The 18,059-nt window shown below is 45.8% G+C and overlaps 1 protein-coding gene across 2 annotated transcripts in view; it reads right to left on the bottom strand.

The window, feature by feature from the left end:
• The window catches only part of ARID1A (AT-rich interaction domain 1A), a 73,060-nt gene that overhangs the window by 9,103 nt on the left and 45,898 nt on the right, over positions 1 to 18,059 (bottom strand). For both annotated transcript variants that reach the window (XM_049878381.1, XM_049878382.1), the window contains exons 5-12: positions 8,715 to 8,955; positions 8,349 to 8,438; positions 7,607 to 7,774; positions 6,609 to 6,921; positions 5,327 to 5,472; positions 5,117 to 5,226; positions 3,795 to 4,004; positions 910 to 1,117 (exon numbers count right to left, since the gene is read on the bottom strand). In XM_049878381.1, the coding sequence (XP_049734338.1) occupies positions 910 to 1,117; positions 3,795 to 4,004; positions 5,117 to 5,226; positions 5,327 to 5,472; positions 6,609 to 6,921; positions 7,607 to 7,774; positions 8,349 to 8,438; positions 8,715 to 8,955 (1,486 nt within the window). The remainder of the gene's footprint in view (positions 1 to 909; positions 1,118 to 3,794; positions 4,005 to 5,116; positions 5,227 to 5,326; positions 5,473 to 6,608; positions 6,922 to 7,606; positions 7,775 to 8,348; positions 8,439 to 8,714; positions 8,956 to 18,059) is intronic.

The raw sequence follows: 18,059 nt of genomic DNA, 5'->3' as shown, positions 1-18,059 counted from the left end.
GGCTGTAAATCTTTACAGAAGCAGACTGCCACATCTTTCTCCTGTGGGGCGGCTGGTGGGCTCGAACCACTCAATCTTTCAGTTAGCAGCTCAGCGGCTTAACCACCGCACCACCAAGGCTCCTTTTTAGGAGCCCAGGAGCTCCTATTTCCAAGCAACTGGCAGTGTCATCACTCAGGTTCAAATGTTCCTCTAAGCTGAGGAGCACAGAGCTACCAGTAATTAATGTTTCCATTAGTTACCATTCCCAGCAGCAGATATCCCACTGCTTAGGCCTCCCCAGCTGATGAGTCATCTCGGGCACTCATTATACCCACAGAGGTCAACAGCAGGGCACATGTGTTTACACCCACCTTCCAGGCGCCCTGGCCTTCTTCCCTTCCCATGCTCGCCCAGGTCCCAGCCTGCTCTCAGAAAGGAGGGTGGGCAGAGGCACTCCCATTGGAGAGTTCCATTCATGTCCCTTCCCCGCCCCTCCCTCGTTCCCATTCATTACTAATCTCAGCTCCCTGGGGAATTCAGGGCGCTAGCCTGAACTGCATTCTAAGGCACTGACATCAGTGGGCCAAAGCTCCCAGATGGCCCTGCCTCACTGCCATTTGTCAGTTTTTTCCACTCCTCCAATGCCTTTCCCACTCACTAGTTTACAAACATTTGGCAAGATGCCAGGTGTACAATGAAAATTAAAACTTAAGGGCTGCTGCAGACTACTTCCCAAGGGAGTCACCACTACCCGCTCTTTAGTCTGCCAACTTGCTAAGCCCTGTGGTAGGACAGGGCACAGCACAAGTCCTCGGCATCTCCTCTGCTGCCCAGGGGCAGACACCAACGAATAAGAACCCTGGACCCTTGAAAACTATCAGGGCAATCAGCCCTCAGGCTTGATGGGGCTGTTCAGGCCATTCTTACCAGGAGAGGGAGGTTGGATCTTGGGCTGGGACTTCTTGGAATCAGCAGCTGCAAAGATGTCTGGGGGAGGGTCTTCTCCCCGTTCAATCTTGCACTCAAAGGCATAGAGACACTGGATATACTGCTTTTTCAGGGAGCTGGCAGCACTGCTTGAGGTGCCTACATTGAGGTTGGTTGCAAGTTCCCTCCATTTTTTGTTCTTGTTGACCTGTACAACCAACCAGAAGAGTTCACCTGGTCATTCTGCCAAGCCCCAGCCCATCGGGCTGCCATGTACTCACCTCTCATGAAATCACAGTTCTCAGTTAACCACGAAAGTTAACCCCACTTGGGTGACAGTCCGTAACAACCGTCAAATTCATGGCGGCTTCACTCTACCCTCAACACCTTCCACCCACAGATCACTGCAACTATCAGGCAGTGTGTATTCGAAGGCAAATTTGACATCACTCTCAGAAGAGAATTCAGACAGTACGGTCTTTCCACAAGAGTACTGCTAAAGATGGCATGCATATCACCTTAAAATCCAAATTCTATTTTAAACGCACTAATAAAAACTAACATTTATTGCGTCTTTTGTGATTATCTGGTGCTACTCTAGGTGCTTTACGCACATCAGTGCATTTAATCTGGGGTGAAGGTACTATTATTTCTCTTTTACAAATGAGAAAAGTGAGGCACAAATGGAGTAACTTCATCAGTCGCAGGCTAGTGGGGGGCAAGATCAGACTTTAAACCCAGGCTGCCGGGCTCTAGAGTTCATGCTCTAACCACTATACTTACTCATAAGAAATCCTTTTATAAAGTGATGACTCCCTTGATTTACTTTGTTAAACTGGGTGTTTTTACACCTAATTTTTTCTCAGCATGGGGTTCCCTACACATTTGGCATTTTTATGTTACTGCTCTTTCCTGCATCCCAGTGACTAGAAGCCCCTTTCCCTCATGAGTCACTGTCCTGATTGTCCAGGAGATGCTCGAGGCCCTGAGACTTCTTTTGTCCCTTCCCAGCAGTCGGCCTATAGTTCTGCCTCCTTTCCTCAGTCTCAGGGCACACTGACCAAGATGTTTCCCCAAGTGCTCCTACAATGAATCTTTCTGCTCCAGCTGGGCAGGTGTCACCCTTCGTGTGTTGTTATATATACTGAACATCTACCATGTGGTAAGTTTGTCTCTCAGGGGCTGAGGACACTGACTTTCCAGTCCCAATCCACAAAAAAAGTTCAATATGCTATGCTATCTGTTAGCAGAGACAAGAGTGATAAGAAAGTCCAGAGGGAGGACAACCTCGACAGAAGGGAGGTGACCAGGAATACTTCCTAGTGTGGGTAACACCTGATCTAAGTCTTTAAGGTTAGAGATGGCCCTGGTGGGATGGTCCAGATTCTCTCCCAGCTCCATGCCATCCAGACCAGTCTACTGGAATGGCCCATTTCCGCTATTTAAATCGTACTTTTAATCCTTCAGAAAACCTCAGCACTCATCTTTTGCTTTCTTGGGGCCTTCACAAACTAACTTGTAACAGTACTCTTCCTCCTCTGAACTCTATCTTTAGAGTTTAATTATATCATAGCATCTAAAAGGTTCACATCCTTTTGTAAACCTGAAAACAAGCCCAAGTTTCCAAATTCCATCTGTATCTCATTTTAGGTTCAGTGATCCAGAAGGTCACTCAATTGAAAGTAAGCCAAACTTAACCCAATGTCCCTGTGAGAACTCAATACCAGGGAGACTAGCAGGGATAGGCCCAGGGTCACCTCAGGAGCCTTCTGTGGCTCTGCTTCCCACGCCAGTTAGGTGGCAGTGTGCACGTGTCTTGTTTTGTTTTGTTTTCCTTTGTGGGGGAGGGGAGTAAAGCCTGAAGGGAGAAGGAATTCACAACTGACTGCTGTTTGGCTTCATTCCAATCACTTTCTTTTCTGCTGGTGACAGCTGTTTTCCTCTTCTGATTTAGAAGGTTTGGACTAAGTCCCTCCCTGCCACGCCTCCCCCTGAGCTCAGCCACAAACCCTGACCCAACAGCAGGCTTCTGGTCTGGTGATTCCAGAACACATAGGAGGAAAGAGCTTGCAAGGCACACTGTGCTGTCTGTCAGCATTGCCTCACCTGTTTGCCTCCTCCTCTGAGTCTAAAACAAAAACAATAAGGTATCAGGAGAAGGCATGGCTCAGGGTGGAGTCTGGTTCAGAGGTTTTCAGCAGGAATTAATCCATTCACTTTAATCTTCCATATAGAGGAACCACACACATAATTTCCCATCTACTTCTCCATCTGTAAACTATTTCTATTAAATAGCTCCTGAAATCCTATCTCCACTGGGAAGCCTCCTGGATTTAAAGGGTCAGGCTGTCCCTATACCATCTTGCAGGCCAATTTTATGTGGCAGAAACCTTGCTGAAAGCTTTATGCTTATTGCCTCTAACTTTTGACAGTGTAGCAGGGTAAACACTGTCCTTACTTTACTACTACTACTACCAATAATAATAATAATAAACTAAGGCTCAAAGTGGTTATACACCTTGATTAAGGTCACATATGTTGTAAGTGGCTAAGACAGGATTCACAACCAGGAGCATCTCTCCAAACCCTTCCCTTGTCTACTATGCCAAACTGCTTCCTATGGAATCAGAATGCCCAGAGCCGTTCTCTATCTTTGCAACCCACTGGGACTCTAGTTAGCATAAACTTAATGCTAACACCTCATACTGCCCAGGAAGGTCTTAGCCTTCTGCCTTATCTTCTGGAAGCCCTGTGTTTCCTGGTCTGACTCAGAGAGCAGGAGTGGGTAATGTCCCTGTGACATGCATGATACCACACGAAGCCAGTCAGTACCTAGAAAGAAGGTTTGATGGAACCATAGAGGAAGCCAAGTGCCAGGCACTCACCTGAGTCAGTCCACCAATCTCCTTCACAGACACATACAGGCGATAGAGGTCCAGAGGTTTCCTGCCCACAGCAGGCAGATTTGTCATGCCCATGGCCTTCTCTTCTGTGAAGGCCAGATAACGGTCCACCCACATCTTCCTCTCAGGCTCACCACCCAGCTCATACAACTTGGTGATCTTCTCATTGGTTGTAGTAGAGGAACTGGATTTCTGGAAGTAGCAGGTCAAAATTCATAGGAATGGGTCAGATTCAAAGCTATGCTAAGGGTCTCAGAAGTCTCTTGATTAGGGTAGTGGCTTTTACTCTGGGTGATCAATAGCTGCCCTGCCTTCACATAGCTGAAGGGCTAAAAGGCAGCCAGACCGTCTTTCTACAAAGGACACATATATACTATGTACTGCATGCTATGCTAGATGCCTTTACGTAGTAGGTATTACAAACTATCCCCATTTTTAAAGCTAAGGAAAAAGGTCCAAGGAGTCACTGCCCATGATCTTACACATTTTAAGTGGCAGGGCGAGTATGAAACCTTTGTCCACTTGACACCAAAGACACTACTAACACCACACTACTACCCAGGAGCCTGGACACACTTTTATATAGACTGTTTTAGAGTAAGAGCTCAAGGAATTCAAAATGTGATTGCTAGACAATGGATGGACTAAAACAAAAGAAACTCTTCCTCTCAAGAAAGGAAGATCTCCCACCTGGTTGAAAGGCTTTAGGTATTATCCTATCCAAGAGAGGAGGATGGTTGGAAAGGCCTAGGAGTCAGAGTTGAAGATCTACAGGGGGTAGCAGCTATGATTTTTTACTTTCCCTATTTTACAGACAGGGGAAATGAGGTGCGGCAAAGTACAGAAATGTTTCAAATGATCCAAATGCTAAGGTCTCCAGTCTGCCACACAGCTTATAAGACAGCATATCCAGGACCAACCTATAGCAGGGTCAAGGATGGATCCAAAGCCTACTAGTCTCATCTCCCCCATATTAGAATACAGGGCACCAACCACTCCTGCTGCTATGAGTGAGGTCCAGGAAGAAAAGAGCAACTAGTTGACCATGGCACACACCATCTATAACTGCTCGAGACAGGGGACAGTTTCACAGAGGGCACCAGCCAAATGCAGAGAATTCCACACTCCAGTGTCTGGCGTTTCCTCCATAATTGACAACTGAGAGAACACTATGTCATTTAAACCAGGATCCCTTAGGCTAACTTGAACCTAATTCAATGAGCTATTATCCTGGGACTCTTCATGATAGGAAGAAGGAAAGGATGGGATACAAGGTTGACAGGAGTTAAGACATAAATCATTACCTTGGATTTGGATTCTGTCTTGGGTGTCCCATCTGCCTTATTGTTCATTTTGGTGGCTGGGGTTAACTTGACATCGCCAAGGCCCATCATCTCTGGACTGGCTGCCATCCCTACAAAAGAGGAAAAAAATTCTCAAATCCAACAGGTTAAGCTGTGACCAAATGATCACACTGGAAGAAATCCCTGAGGTGAGCAAAGGCTAGGATTTACCTGCTGAATTGTTGGCCATGGTTCCACCCATAGGATATGGGGGTCCCTGAGGGTTGATCATGCCAGCCATACTATTAATCCCTTGTCCATAGGGAGGTCCAGTTCCTATCATGCCCCCTTGATTCATATTAGGGTAGCCTGGTGGCCTGAGGAAGAAGATGGAGAGTAAGAGACAGACAAGGGTTGGAGACAATGAACTTTCAGATTTAGACTTCAGCTAAATAGGGTTGTGTGAACCGATTATCTAGTTAGGCTAACAAGGAAAAAGCTTATGGGCCCCAAAATAGGAACTATTATCTTTTACTTCCTCACAAAGAATTCTAAGGGGGTTCAAGATCCAAAGAGGAAACAATAGCTCAGTTTGAAGGGCTACACTCTCTGAAGTGCTGCTTCCCTCTAAGCCATCTTTGAAGCTAAGCTTTATGTCCATTTAAGGACACCCTCTGTGGCCAAAGGCCTAGATTACATGTTCAGTTTTACCTCTTTGTCACGGGCAAACCCAAACTAGACTATATCCCTCATATTATAGCACCCGGAAGTGGCTTTGCTTTCTCTCTTGATGGGACCACTGAGAACTCTGTACTTCCACCATTCTGAAGTTCTACCAAAGCTACCTCTTTACAGTCAATCCCCCTAATCTACCTTGGTTTATCAACATCTCGATAAGACAATATTCATTTTAATAGCTATAGGCACCAACAGTGGGGTGCACAGATATGGGGCCTTGGATAACAATGGGCCACTGAAGTCAGTGGCCAAGGAAGAAGACATTGTTTTCAAGGCAAAACCAAATCACATGAGCCTTTGCACTGTGGCACAATCAGATATCCATCAGTCAACTAGCTCCCATTCTCATGGGACCACAGAGAACAGCAGGAGAAACGGTAAAATACAGCCCTACCATCCTCCGTTTCTCAAACCCCAAGTCCAAATGATGCACATCATTAAGAATCCTTCTGGAATCCAACAAACTAAACAGAAAACATGAAGAAACTACCTGCTCCAATGACTTATTTTACTGATCAAAATAACCTGTGTTTCATAAAGTTCTTTACACCTTATACTTGGTTATGTCAAACTTGACACCAACCTAAGATGCAGCCTGGGGATCTGTACTTCTGTTGTTTTTCACTGTAAGGAAACCTAGTTCTCTGAAAAGCCCTCAGTAAAACAAATATTTACTAAAGAGACATAGTTTAGCATCCAGAAGTATCTCAGTGACCTGCGTGACTCTAAAATTTATTTCCCTGCACTGACACCTTCTACACTTCCCAAGCCTTACCTGTTTTGGATAGAGTTGGCAGCAACATGCATGGCAACAGCAGTTTCTTGAGTCTTCCGGTTCATGCCCCCTGGTGGGGGACACATCCCTGACCCAACCTGAGGTGGCATATTGGCCATATTAGGACCATAAGGCCGGTTGCCCATGGAGGCGTGACTCATTCTCCCTGGAGGGAGGGTGCCGTAAGGTGGGATGCCAGGCTGCCCATGCATTTGACCTCCAGCACCCATAGGGTTCATGCTTCCAGCCATGCCTGCACTAGGGTAGTTGGCATTAGGCAAGGCATTATAGTTTGGCTGCCTGGGGTAGCCTCCTGGGAGGGGAAGAAGGAGAGAAGACGCAGAGACTTGGTTAGCAACTCACTAGTATCTCTCAACTCTAAAACTCCAAAGATAACAAAGAATGCGAATCATTCAATATTTGGTTAGGAAAGAAATCAACTTCATGGTAGCCTTTACCTCAAAAAGTGAAGGGGAGGCCAAGAGTATATTAGAGGCAGACCTCAGTCTTCCCCTCATCTTAAGACAGTACAGGGCAAAACTGGCTTCCTTGCTATGCAGGCCCTTCAACTCTCAGAGGGATTTTTTCTTTTCTAAATACTCATCTTGTTTTCTCTCCCATACTCTGTACTAGACATTCAGCTTTAGTTCTGTCCAGGGCTGATTTTGAGCAAAAGATCTATTCTATTCGTACTTACTCAAAATATAATTGTAATAACTGATAGCTACCATCTCTTAAATATTCTACACTAAGTTATGGGCTAGGTACCTTATCCCTATTTTACATATAAAACAGAGGCTCAGAGAGGTTCAAAAACTTTTCCTTGCAACAGAGTAGGTGGAGACAAAAATGGAACTCCATCCTGCCCTACTTCAGAGTTTGAGCTTGGTGGATTCAAGGCAAAGGACGGTCTTATTCTTACCACCCAGATGGTGGCATATCAGACAAGAAACTGTTTTCTCCTCTCAACTCTATTCCTAACTGGGTAGTACACTCACCTTGTGGGCCATACTGAGCCCCCTGGGGACCATAGCTCCCCATGGAGTTCTGCTGGTAGGAGCCCATGCCTGTGTGCATCTGTCCTCCAGAAGGCTGACGTGGAGATAAGGCTGAGCCGGGCTGTGGGGAACTGTATTGGGGCATCTGGGGATTCCTCTGCATGTAACCTGTTATATGGGAAGTTCCCATACACAGTTATTATTGTGGTAAGCGATCATCACTTTGGTATAATGGGAACAAATGTTTTCATTTATCTTGGGACTTCGCCATCAACATTTTCTTTAGCAGCTACTTGTGTGGAATCTCTATCTGATTTGCTATATAGTCATGTGTCTTTTTAGACAACACTCCAAAGTGACACAGTCATTAACCAGGGTATGCCAACTGTTTCTACTAAATGGAGGTTTGAAACGATAAAAAGCAATGACAGTACTAACAAAATGGTGAATGATTTTAAGGGTAAAGACTCAATGCTGAGTCTTCTGTACCAAATTAAGCACAATGTGTGTGTGTGGTGGGGGGGGCGGGGAATCCATCAAAACACAGGCAATCGTTCAGAAAGAAAGGTTGACTGTTGGGGCATGTGATTCTGGAGCCGCCAACATGGCCAAGCCCAGTCTAACTTCACAATTTGCTGCTAGGACAGACTTAAACTCCATGGTCATGCAGTTCTCCGAAAGTTATTACACAGAACACTCTGCCTCAGTGCCCTTCACCTCCCCACTGAGCCCAGGCTCTCACCTCGATCTTGGGCAATGCTTGATTGGTTCATGGAAGGATGCATGATGCTGTCGGACTGGCCACTGGGTGGCCGAGGTGGCATCTGGTTGCCTGCTCCAGACAGAAAGAAGTAAGCCAATCATGGCTAAGCCTATAAATTCTTGCCAATTCAGAGCTGGAAAGAGCTCATGAGGGGGCCAAGCACTCGTTAGTATCACATACATGGAGAGGTCCAGCTAAGGGGCTCCCACTTCCCTTTTCCAAATGCTAATGGAAAGCTACACAGACATTAACTAGGGATGCTCTCTCTGCCAGTGGAAGGCTGAGGATCCCCGTTTGGGGACTGGTCCCCTTTCCCTCCCTCCAAAGCCCTGCACTTTAGGGTACCTGGCACTGCAGCAGGCGAGAGTGGTCCTGAGCGAGACTGAGCAACACTGGCAGGAGAGCCAACAGGGGATGGGGAGGGGCCTCGGATGCCAGGCAGGTGAGGGGAGGTATGAGGAGAGAAAGGAGACTGAGCTGGATTACTCTGCTCTCCTTGGCTGCTGGAAATCCCTGACGTGCTCACTCCAGGGCTCAGAGCTCCTTCTGTCCCCATGGGGAGATCGTCTATTGAACCAGACAGATCCTGAAACACATATACACAAGGACATGGATTAGGCACGGATATTAGGCAGAAAAATCCTTTTTTCAACAATCTTACTACACGCAGCATTCTCCTTAAACAACCAAAAGCAAACATGCTAACAAACACTTTAGTCATGATACTCTAGTTCATATACAGTAGACTTTCTGTAAAGGGACAGATAATAAGTATTTTAGACTTTGTGATCCACATGATCCGTCACAACTACTCAACTTTGCCGTTGTAGTACCAAAACAGTCACAGACAATACATAAATGGGCATGGCTGTGTTCTAATAAAACTTTATTTATAAAAACAGGTAGCCGGTACGCAAGCCACAGCTTGCTGACCTCTGCTCTATTCCCTCAGAAGCAGAGCTGGTACTTTCATCCTCTTTCCCAGCTCTAAGTTCTACGGTCAGTGAGACTTCAGTTCTTTTCCTATGGGGAAACTTCACAAAATGCTGCCAGGATGACACCCAGGAGCTACAAGAGTATGTTATGAGTTTGGGCAACGTCCACAGATGCCCTCTTCCCAGATTATAGTAACTTTCATTTGCCAAGGACTCGCTCACTCCAAGTCACCATACTTGTCAACATAAGTGGCAGAAGTGAGAAAGGGATACATTACATGGGACAGACAATTCTTTAACTGCCAAGAAGGTCTGAGACTATATTCCTAACACCTAGCCCACAAGAGGGATTAACAAATGTTTGCTAACTGAACAAATCCAGTCCCCCCCCGCCCCAGCTTTAAGTTTGTCAGTGAGAACTTGGTATTTATTTGGGGGCTTTGCTTGTCTTGAATTAACCAAAAAGCTCACTCTAGGTCAGCAAACTAAGATTAGCAATCAGGGGGTCAATATGAAAAATATTCACCCAGGAAATGCTTCTTCCACCTCCATGTTCATTCTCTAGCAATACCACTGGATCAGCATCATGCGTTAACTAACTTCAGGCTGGGAACTATAACCCAAAGAAAGAATGAGAGCTTTGGATATTGGTCCAGGTCTGGGAAAACCCCGATACTTAAGTGATTAAGAGTTCTCTTAAGAGAGATAGCTGAAGAGAAAGGAGATCCAAACTGGGATGAACTGACGTAAAGCCTATTCCTACTCCCACAAATAAGCTCACCTTGGAAAGTTCAGTTGAAGCTGACTCTGATGATGGAGTCTGACAATAACACTAGAGGTCAGAGGGCAACTCTCAGGCTCTCCCCTAAGCCCGCAGGCTGGGTAGATCTTCCACAAACCTGTTGGCTACTTTGCTTGGCTGGGAGTGTTTCTGCTGAGTTCTATGGGAACAAAGCTTGCTCTGGAGGTAAAATAGGTAGGTAGGTGTGAGTAGGTGAGTGTGAGTTTGTGTCTCCGTCCAGCTCTCAATGTTAGCTAAAAAGTCAGAAAACACTAGTTTTTCTGGTGACAAGGAGCTGACCTGGTGTACCATAATATGCTTCAAAAATGCAATTAGAATTTAGCTCCAAGGTAGAAGGGAACTCAAGAGGCCCAACTCCAAGTACGTCAAAGGACCTCTTCTCTCTCAAAGGACTAAAGTACCTGCAAGCTATAAAGGACCTTGGGTTCATCTCAAGAGAGAAGGAAGGGATTCTACCCCTGTGTGAGGGCTAAGCTATACCAGGGACACCTGGCCTCTAAGCCAAGGAGAGCAAACTCAAAGAGCCACCAAGATGACAAGAGGAGCCAACTACGTAGGCCAGAAACGGCCTCAAATGCCACTTGTTAAGCCCTATAGTCTGTTAACAGAAACCATAGGCCAGTGGTATGTTTTAGGGACCAGTAGGTTCCCTCATGCATTTCTTTCAACAGTCTCCATTCCTTATCAAGCTGCCAGCTTCCAGTAATAAGAGCTACCTGCTTACAGGAAAAAGAAATCAGTGTATTTTGGAACAGAATAGGAATACAGAGTCCATCCGTAATAGCTTTGTTCTAATGGCTGTGAAAAACTAAGTGTTCTGTTTTGCATTTTTATCTTTAATCATATAAGTAAAACATAAATATTTCTCATAATAAAAACATTTCGGGTAACACAGGTAAAGCCAAAGTTCCCCTTAGCTCTCTTTCTGCTATTCTCAATAGCAGAAACCCTGTTCAATTTGGTGAACATCCTTGGAGACCTGAGAAATTGAGGAGAAAAGAACAAAAAAGCCAAAAGCCAACTGCTTTAGGGCTGGAGGAAACCCTGGTGGCACAGCGGTTAAGAGCTACAGCTGCTAACCAAAAGGTTAGCAGTTCAAATCCACCAGGCGCTCCTTGGAAACTCTATAGGGCAGTCCAACTCTGTCCTATAGGGTCACTATGAGTCAGAATTGACTCGATGGCAATGGGTTTTTGTTTTAGGGTTGGAGAAAGGACTGAGGATGTTCCTTAGCCACACTTCTGTTAGGAAACCAGGCTCACCATATATCCACAACGTGAACGTCCCTAGTCCAGTTAAAGGATCCCAGAAGCCTAAAGAACACCGTTGCAGCCCCTGGGGCTGGGATCTCAGGACTCTGGAAGCATCTACAGCTGGCAAAGTAGTGGCTTCCTTCATAGAAAGTAGCTGTCAGTTTTGGTAAAGCGCCCTCAGCTCCTTGGAGAAAAAGTGCTAAACAAACCACTGGCAACAACAGCCCCCACATGGGCTGGGATGCTTGCGCACAGAATAATGCTGGGGAAGAAAGCAGCATTAATCTTCTCATCTCTCTGAATTGGCTGGTTTGAGGCCAATCTCTCAAACTATCATTGTCATCAGACAGCAAGTGGTCCATGTGGGAGTAGTTGGTTTAACAAATTTTCAAGAACCAAATGGTTAGCATAGGAAGGGACAGATAATTTAGTATTAACAATAGCTACCATTTCAGCATCTACTATGTGCCAGGCACTTTAAAGAGTTACTTCATTTAATTTCCTACAACTCTTGGAGGTAGGTACTACTACTACTATCACTTTAAACATGAGGAAGCTGCTACTCAGGGAGACTGGGTTATATGCCCAAGTCACCTAGCAAGAAGCAGAAACTAGATTTGAACCAGGTCTGCCAGTCTCCAGAGCCTATGCTATCTCTCTCCAGTATTCTATGATACTGTATGAACTGAAGAAAAAGCATCACACCTTTGAGTCAGGAGACCAAGGTCAGGCTCTTCGTACTTGCTGGTTGTGACCCTTGGCAAGCCCGACAATGAGCTGGGCTTCAGTTTTCCCGTTCATACAATGAGAGGGCTGGACAAATCTGAGTACGTGTTGCCCCTGGGCATATGCATGAAACCCCACTAGCACCATATGGTCAGGGCCAAATGTACAGCAGTAATACCCTGGAATGAGAGATCCGACAATATACAAGCAATATAAGATGTAAGACATACCCGTCAGTCCCAGTGGCAAATGTTTTTACTGGGAATGAGAGGAGAGGTAAGGGTAGAAGTCTCCAAAAGTTATGAAAAATCTCTGGGGCACAGGAAGCTGACTAGAAGCCCAGCTTAAAACTAAGTCTGAATGGCCCCCCCTATCTACATGAAAAGATAATGCTCTGAACTCCATGTCCTTTCATTGTATAGGACACACCTCTACTTTCTACCCTACAAAAAGCCAGTTTTTCAGGTCTTTTGTTCCACAAAAAGCCAGGTGTCTGGTTGTTGAGTCAGACCTCAATATGCCTAACAAGTTCAATTTTCTACAACACACTTACAAAGAAAAGGTTCAATCAATCAAAGCCCTACTTTTCCTGGTAGGATTTCACCTTTGGCATTTGAGGACTCTTTGGTTCTCAGCTCTACAAAAGGGCCCACCCAACAGGTATCTTCTGGAAAGACTGCAGAAAGAATTGTAGCCATCCCCCTTTAGTGGCAAGATTTCCTTTCCTGGGTTCATTCTCCTCCAAGCATAATTCAGCCAAGAGATGGGAGGTGAGGATTAGCTCACTCAGGGCCCTGCCAGTTCCAAGGAAGCAGCAGGGCCAGGGAGAATTTCCTCACGTGTTTCCAACGTGTTTCATGCATTTTATTGCTCATCTACCATGCAGATCAAAAGCGCTGGAGCAAGTCCAACTATTTCACACAGAATCTCACACTCCAGGCTGGCTACAGCCCCGAAAACCTTCGTTTCTTCACTTGAAATACTGCCCAATGTTATTTTGGGATGTGACCTGATAGAGGAAACCCACAGGGACTCCATGACGATAACTGTTCCAGCTGTGATTGGCTGCCCAGCCCCAGCGAATGCCAGCATGGATCCGTCAAGCTCTGCTGACAAACAGGACTCAGCAGCTAACACCTTCTCTTCACACCACAAACAAAACCATGCCTGAAATCACACAGTCCATACCTCATTTGTGGGGGGGAGCTGGTGCTCTCACAGGAAGGGTTGCAAGTTCTAACATGAATTGGCTGCCTGGTGGAGTACATTTTCAAACAGGAAGATACCAGATCAGAGTTAGAGGAGGGGGGGGGCGTTTAAATGATCTCCTCACAGGGCCTTGAGAAGATGACATCAGTTCATTTTGCTGGGCAGATTAAAGAACACCAGCTGACAAGTCTAAAGAACAGGCTCAAGGCAATGTTCAGATTGAGGGTTTTCCGGTAAATCTGGCTGAATCCTTGAGGAACAGAGCTTTCGCTAACCCCAGATGGAGTTCTCACATCCTTTCAGTTGTGAAGCGCTTTTGCCGAATTCTGCTGATTACTAGCAGGCAAACCACCACCAAGAGAACCAGGTAAATTCTATACACATGCCTGTAGTAAGATCTTTGGTTTTGTTTTTTGGTTGTGGGAACCTCATAACTCAGTCACACCCACTTAAATGACAATCCTAGAATGAAAAAAAGTCCAAATGAACAGCCTGAAATGATCAAAGCTGCACCAGCAATCGGCCAGGGTCCCCCAACCCCCGCCGCCTTCCATTCCCTACCTCCCCCCACACACACACTCTAAAAGATCCAAAGGCATGGCAGGAGGCTGTTTCTATGCTGGAGAACGGGAGGAAATTCTAAAGAACAGAGAAGAGGTTGAGGAACAGAAGCCTTGAAGACAAGAAGAAAGTAGGGAAGGAGGCAACAGCTTTAACAAACTTTAAGAAAAAAGGACTAAGACAAACTTAACTGTATAGCAGCTACTTACGGCAAACAAAGTTCTGGGAAGACTTGGTTTTTCATGAAGCCTTCCTCAAGCAACATATCTGGGGAGATGGGAGTGGGTAGGAAGAGGCTACCTCTAGGAAACACTTCTAAAAACAATTTCAATATGATAAAAGTTCAGTTACAGGTTCTCTTTTTTTCTCTTCAATCTTCACTAAATGGAAGGAAGAAAGATCTGACCCGCCCTAAACTGGTAGGGACTCCAGGGTTATAGAATTGTTGTACCATTATTACAAGGAGTGGTCTCAGGTCAACAGATTTAACTGCTGTCTATGCCCATAGAGCAGGCTACCCGGCACTGGCTGAAATGCCAACAGTGAATCAACACAAAGAATAGGCTTCCTCTTACTCCTGGTTGTACCTGCAGGTCAAGGGTTAAGCAGGTGGTAAGGAAGAGGAGGAAAAGGCACATCCTTTTAGTTTAAGACTGAGGTGGGATGGATGGCTTTTATATGGCATTTCTCACCATGGTCTTGTTTAACTCCCACCAAATGACTGGGTGGGATTATGTGAATAAGATGCTGTGGCCCACCAAGGGGACTGGACAGTTTACTAATAATGTTCTGCCATTCCATTAAGCTCAAAATGAACCGTTCCACAGGTGGTGGTGGGGGGGCCCTCACCACCCACGAAAGAAGATATGGGAGTAGAACGCATCTTTTGGACCTGGGGTCCCTACGCTGAGAACCTCCCAGACACAGGAGACACAGAAAGAAAGAGTTGTAACACCGGAGATGGCGCAAGACGGTGAGAGGCAGCAGTGGAGAAACGGAGGCGGTATAACCAGGAGGCTGGTGTGAGACGGCGCAGTGGGCTTACCAACTCATGGAGTGAGAGAGCTGAGCGCCTTCAGGCCTCAGGCTGAGGCTTATTGAGGGAGTCCAGAGTGTGGTACCTCCAGGCACTTACTGGTGGAGCTAAAGAGCTTTGTAACACTTGCCCGAGCAGGGCAGAGGCTAGGCAGGCCCAAGAGGGCCAAGAGGCCAAAGGCCAAGGAGAGGCCTGCTTGTGGGTACCGCCAAGAAGCTGTCCTGACCAAAGAGCTGTATCCTGAGTTGTTCCCTGATCCTGACTTGTAACCTGTAACTTACAACTGTGAACTGTAACTTCCCTAAGGAAAGCCATAACTGTGAGTATGGTCTGTGAGTTCTGTGTGATCACTGCAACAAAGTATCGAATCCAGCAGAGTTGAGAGTGCCACAGGTCAGAACTGGTAAAAAGGTTGAGGACAGGAGGTATGTCTGACCTCCGTCTCACAGGACTCAGCCTTGGGCTGTTGATCTTAATTGATTCTCCTTCCCCCTTATGAAGTTAGAGGACATCAGAAGCCCCTGTGCCACCATTTTTTACAAGGACCAAGTTAGTTTGGTTTAGGACCAAGCACACACTGCATGGAACAGCAGAAGCTGCTCCAAGAAGGCTCAGAAAATTCTATTTCCTACCAACCCTCTTCCCCCTGCCCCCGCAAGTTTCCAAAAACTTGGTTTGTATCCTAGAAACCACCACATAGGATGAGACCCCCAACCAAACTCCCTCTTCTCTTTCTCTACAATAGGCTATTGTTCTGGGGATAATGGATCATTCTTCCCGGTACCTTCTGGCTGCCTGGTGGGGAATGCACAGCAGAGAAGGGTCAGTCTCTTCTTGTCTCCATAATGCTTTTCAGGGGACCATCTCCAGGAGGAAATTCCCTATATATGTCAGAATTAAAGAAAGCTCTGGGAGACCAAATCTCCAAATTCAAAGGATGTTGCAAAGAATAGGAAGGAATAAAGCAAGTCCCTTCATATCTCCCTCTTGAAGGGAAGCAGAAATGACATGAATATGTGACTACCATGTGCTCAAACTTAAGCTAAGTGGTTGACTCACATTTCATTTAACTCACAATCATCTTCTGATATAGGCACAGTTGATCCTTATCCACAGATTCTGTATTTGCGAATTTACCTAATCGCTAAAATTTACTTGTAACCCCCAAATCAATATTCATAGAGTGCATCCGCAATAATATGAGTACACGCGCAGAGCAGCAAAAAACTTGAGTCACCTGACAGCTTATTCCCAGCTGAGGTTGAACATGGCTGGTTTATTATTCACTAATTCAGTGCTTCTGGCGACTTTATATAGAACATAACTACTATGAATAACAAGAATCCACTGTCATGCCCATTCTAACAATGAAGCAGGCTCAGAAGTTTAATGACAGAGAGCTATTAAACAGAAGAACTGGAGTTCAAATCCGTATTACTCTTATTCCAAAAGCCTGCACTCTTTCCATCAGAATGTGGAAGTTTGTCATTACCAAAGGCTGGGCTCCACGTGTCAGTCGAGGTAAGGCAATAACCTGTCTCTGGAATCATCTATGGGTGATTAGCTATGACTTTGGATGGGCTAACTTCACTAGGCCCCTGTTAGCTCCGCTATAGAAGGAAAGACTAAAACTAGATAATTCAACTCTACAAGTATAATGGTACATGTCTTCCTTTTTCCTGGCCAATCTTCCTATACTCTTCATTGTCTATTTCAAATTAGCCCTTTCACCTACAGTGAAATCTGTAAGAGCCGAAACTCAACAGGACTGCCTTGTTTTTCTGGGTCTCCCAAATTTTCTGCCTTTGGCAGGGTGCTTACCACTGTTCTAATGCTGTCTATTAAGAATCCTACCTCAAACACCCAGTGAGTTTTCCTTCTCTGACAGGTTTCCACCTTACGCAGGTTCCAGCTTTTGCAGACTTTACCTTATAATCCTCTTCAACCTACTTTTTCTATGCTAAAGGTCACAGTTCTTTTTCTCACCCCTGGGTTCTTAGACAGGTTACTTAAATACGTATGGGGCAGGGGGGAAGTGGGGGGGGTGAACAGATCGGGGGAGACTTAGAATCTAGGGAAACAAGCAGGAAGTTAAGTTCCATGAAGGTAGATGTCTATCTTTGCTATGCATTCAAATTTTAATCTTATTATCAAGCAACAGGGGCGTGGCTCAGGGAGAAGTCAAACATCCCAGGCCTCTAGATGGCCTCATCTCAAGAGATTTCAACCCTCACACTTTCCTCACTCAGCCCTGCCACCACTCTTTAAAAAAGAAACAAACAAACAAAAAAAAAACCCCAAGCCCACTGCTTACAATGACCCCATAGGACTGCAGGACAACTGGGCCTTGTTTAGGTACCCCCTTCCCAAACTACAACATGGGAAGGCTCCTTTCTTGAAGCGTAAGCCAAGCAAGCTTCAAACCCTTGTCCACGGTCTGGCTCTGACATTGGGGTAACAAATCTTTCCTTTAACATGTATCAGGTTGGCCAATTTCCCAGCTACCCAAGAGCAGAAGTGGGTGGGAGGATCTAGTGCTTGAAGATGGACCACAGGTACAACTACTACAGACTAAAACTGTTTTTTAGCCTTGGGAACTTCAAAGAAGAAAATACCTTCCTGGGAGCAGCATCCACAGAAGGCAGCGGTCCACTAGCCATTCTGCTAAAATATGGGCTTTAAACAGAACAACTTCCCTGGCTCTTCACCCCACAAGCAGAGCCCAGAGTTCCTCCAAGGCTCCTCTAGGACCCATCATTGCAGAACCCAAGTACAGGACTGATGACATTGTGCTATATCTGTCTTCTCTCCCACTAGCCTGTGAGACCAGAGCAGGACCAGGCTGTATTCTCCTACGTTCTTCTCTCCCCTCTTCCCCCCACCCGCACCACTGCCATTGAGTTGACTCATAGTGACCCTATAGGACACAGTAGAGCTGCCCCACAGGGTTTCCAAGGAGCGCTGGTGGATTTGAACTGCTGACCTTTTGGTTAGCAAGCGAGCTCTTAACCACTGCGCCATCAGTGACAGAAAAATGCCAGGTACACAAAAAGCAATATGCTTGATAAATGAATAATCTACTCAAAAGCATCCTCTTTAGACCCAATTTCTATTAGTCTTCTATCTTTCCTTTGCTCTCTACCCCCTCACTCCCCAGGTGCCTGAACT

Source organism: Elephas maximus, chromosome 3, assembly GCF_024166365.1.
Source record: "Elephas maximus indicus isolate mEleMax1 chromosome 3, mEleMax1 primary haplotype, whole genome shotgun sequence".
NCBI classification, from domain to species: domain Eukaryota; kingdom Metazoa; phylum Chordata; class Mammalia; order Proboscidea; family Elephantidae; genus Elephas; species Elephas maximus.
The sequence above is the reverse complement of the archived record's forward strand: the minus strand, read 5'-3'. Positions and strand labels throughout refer to the sequence as shown.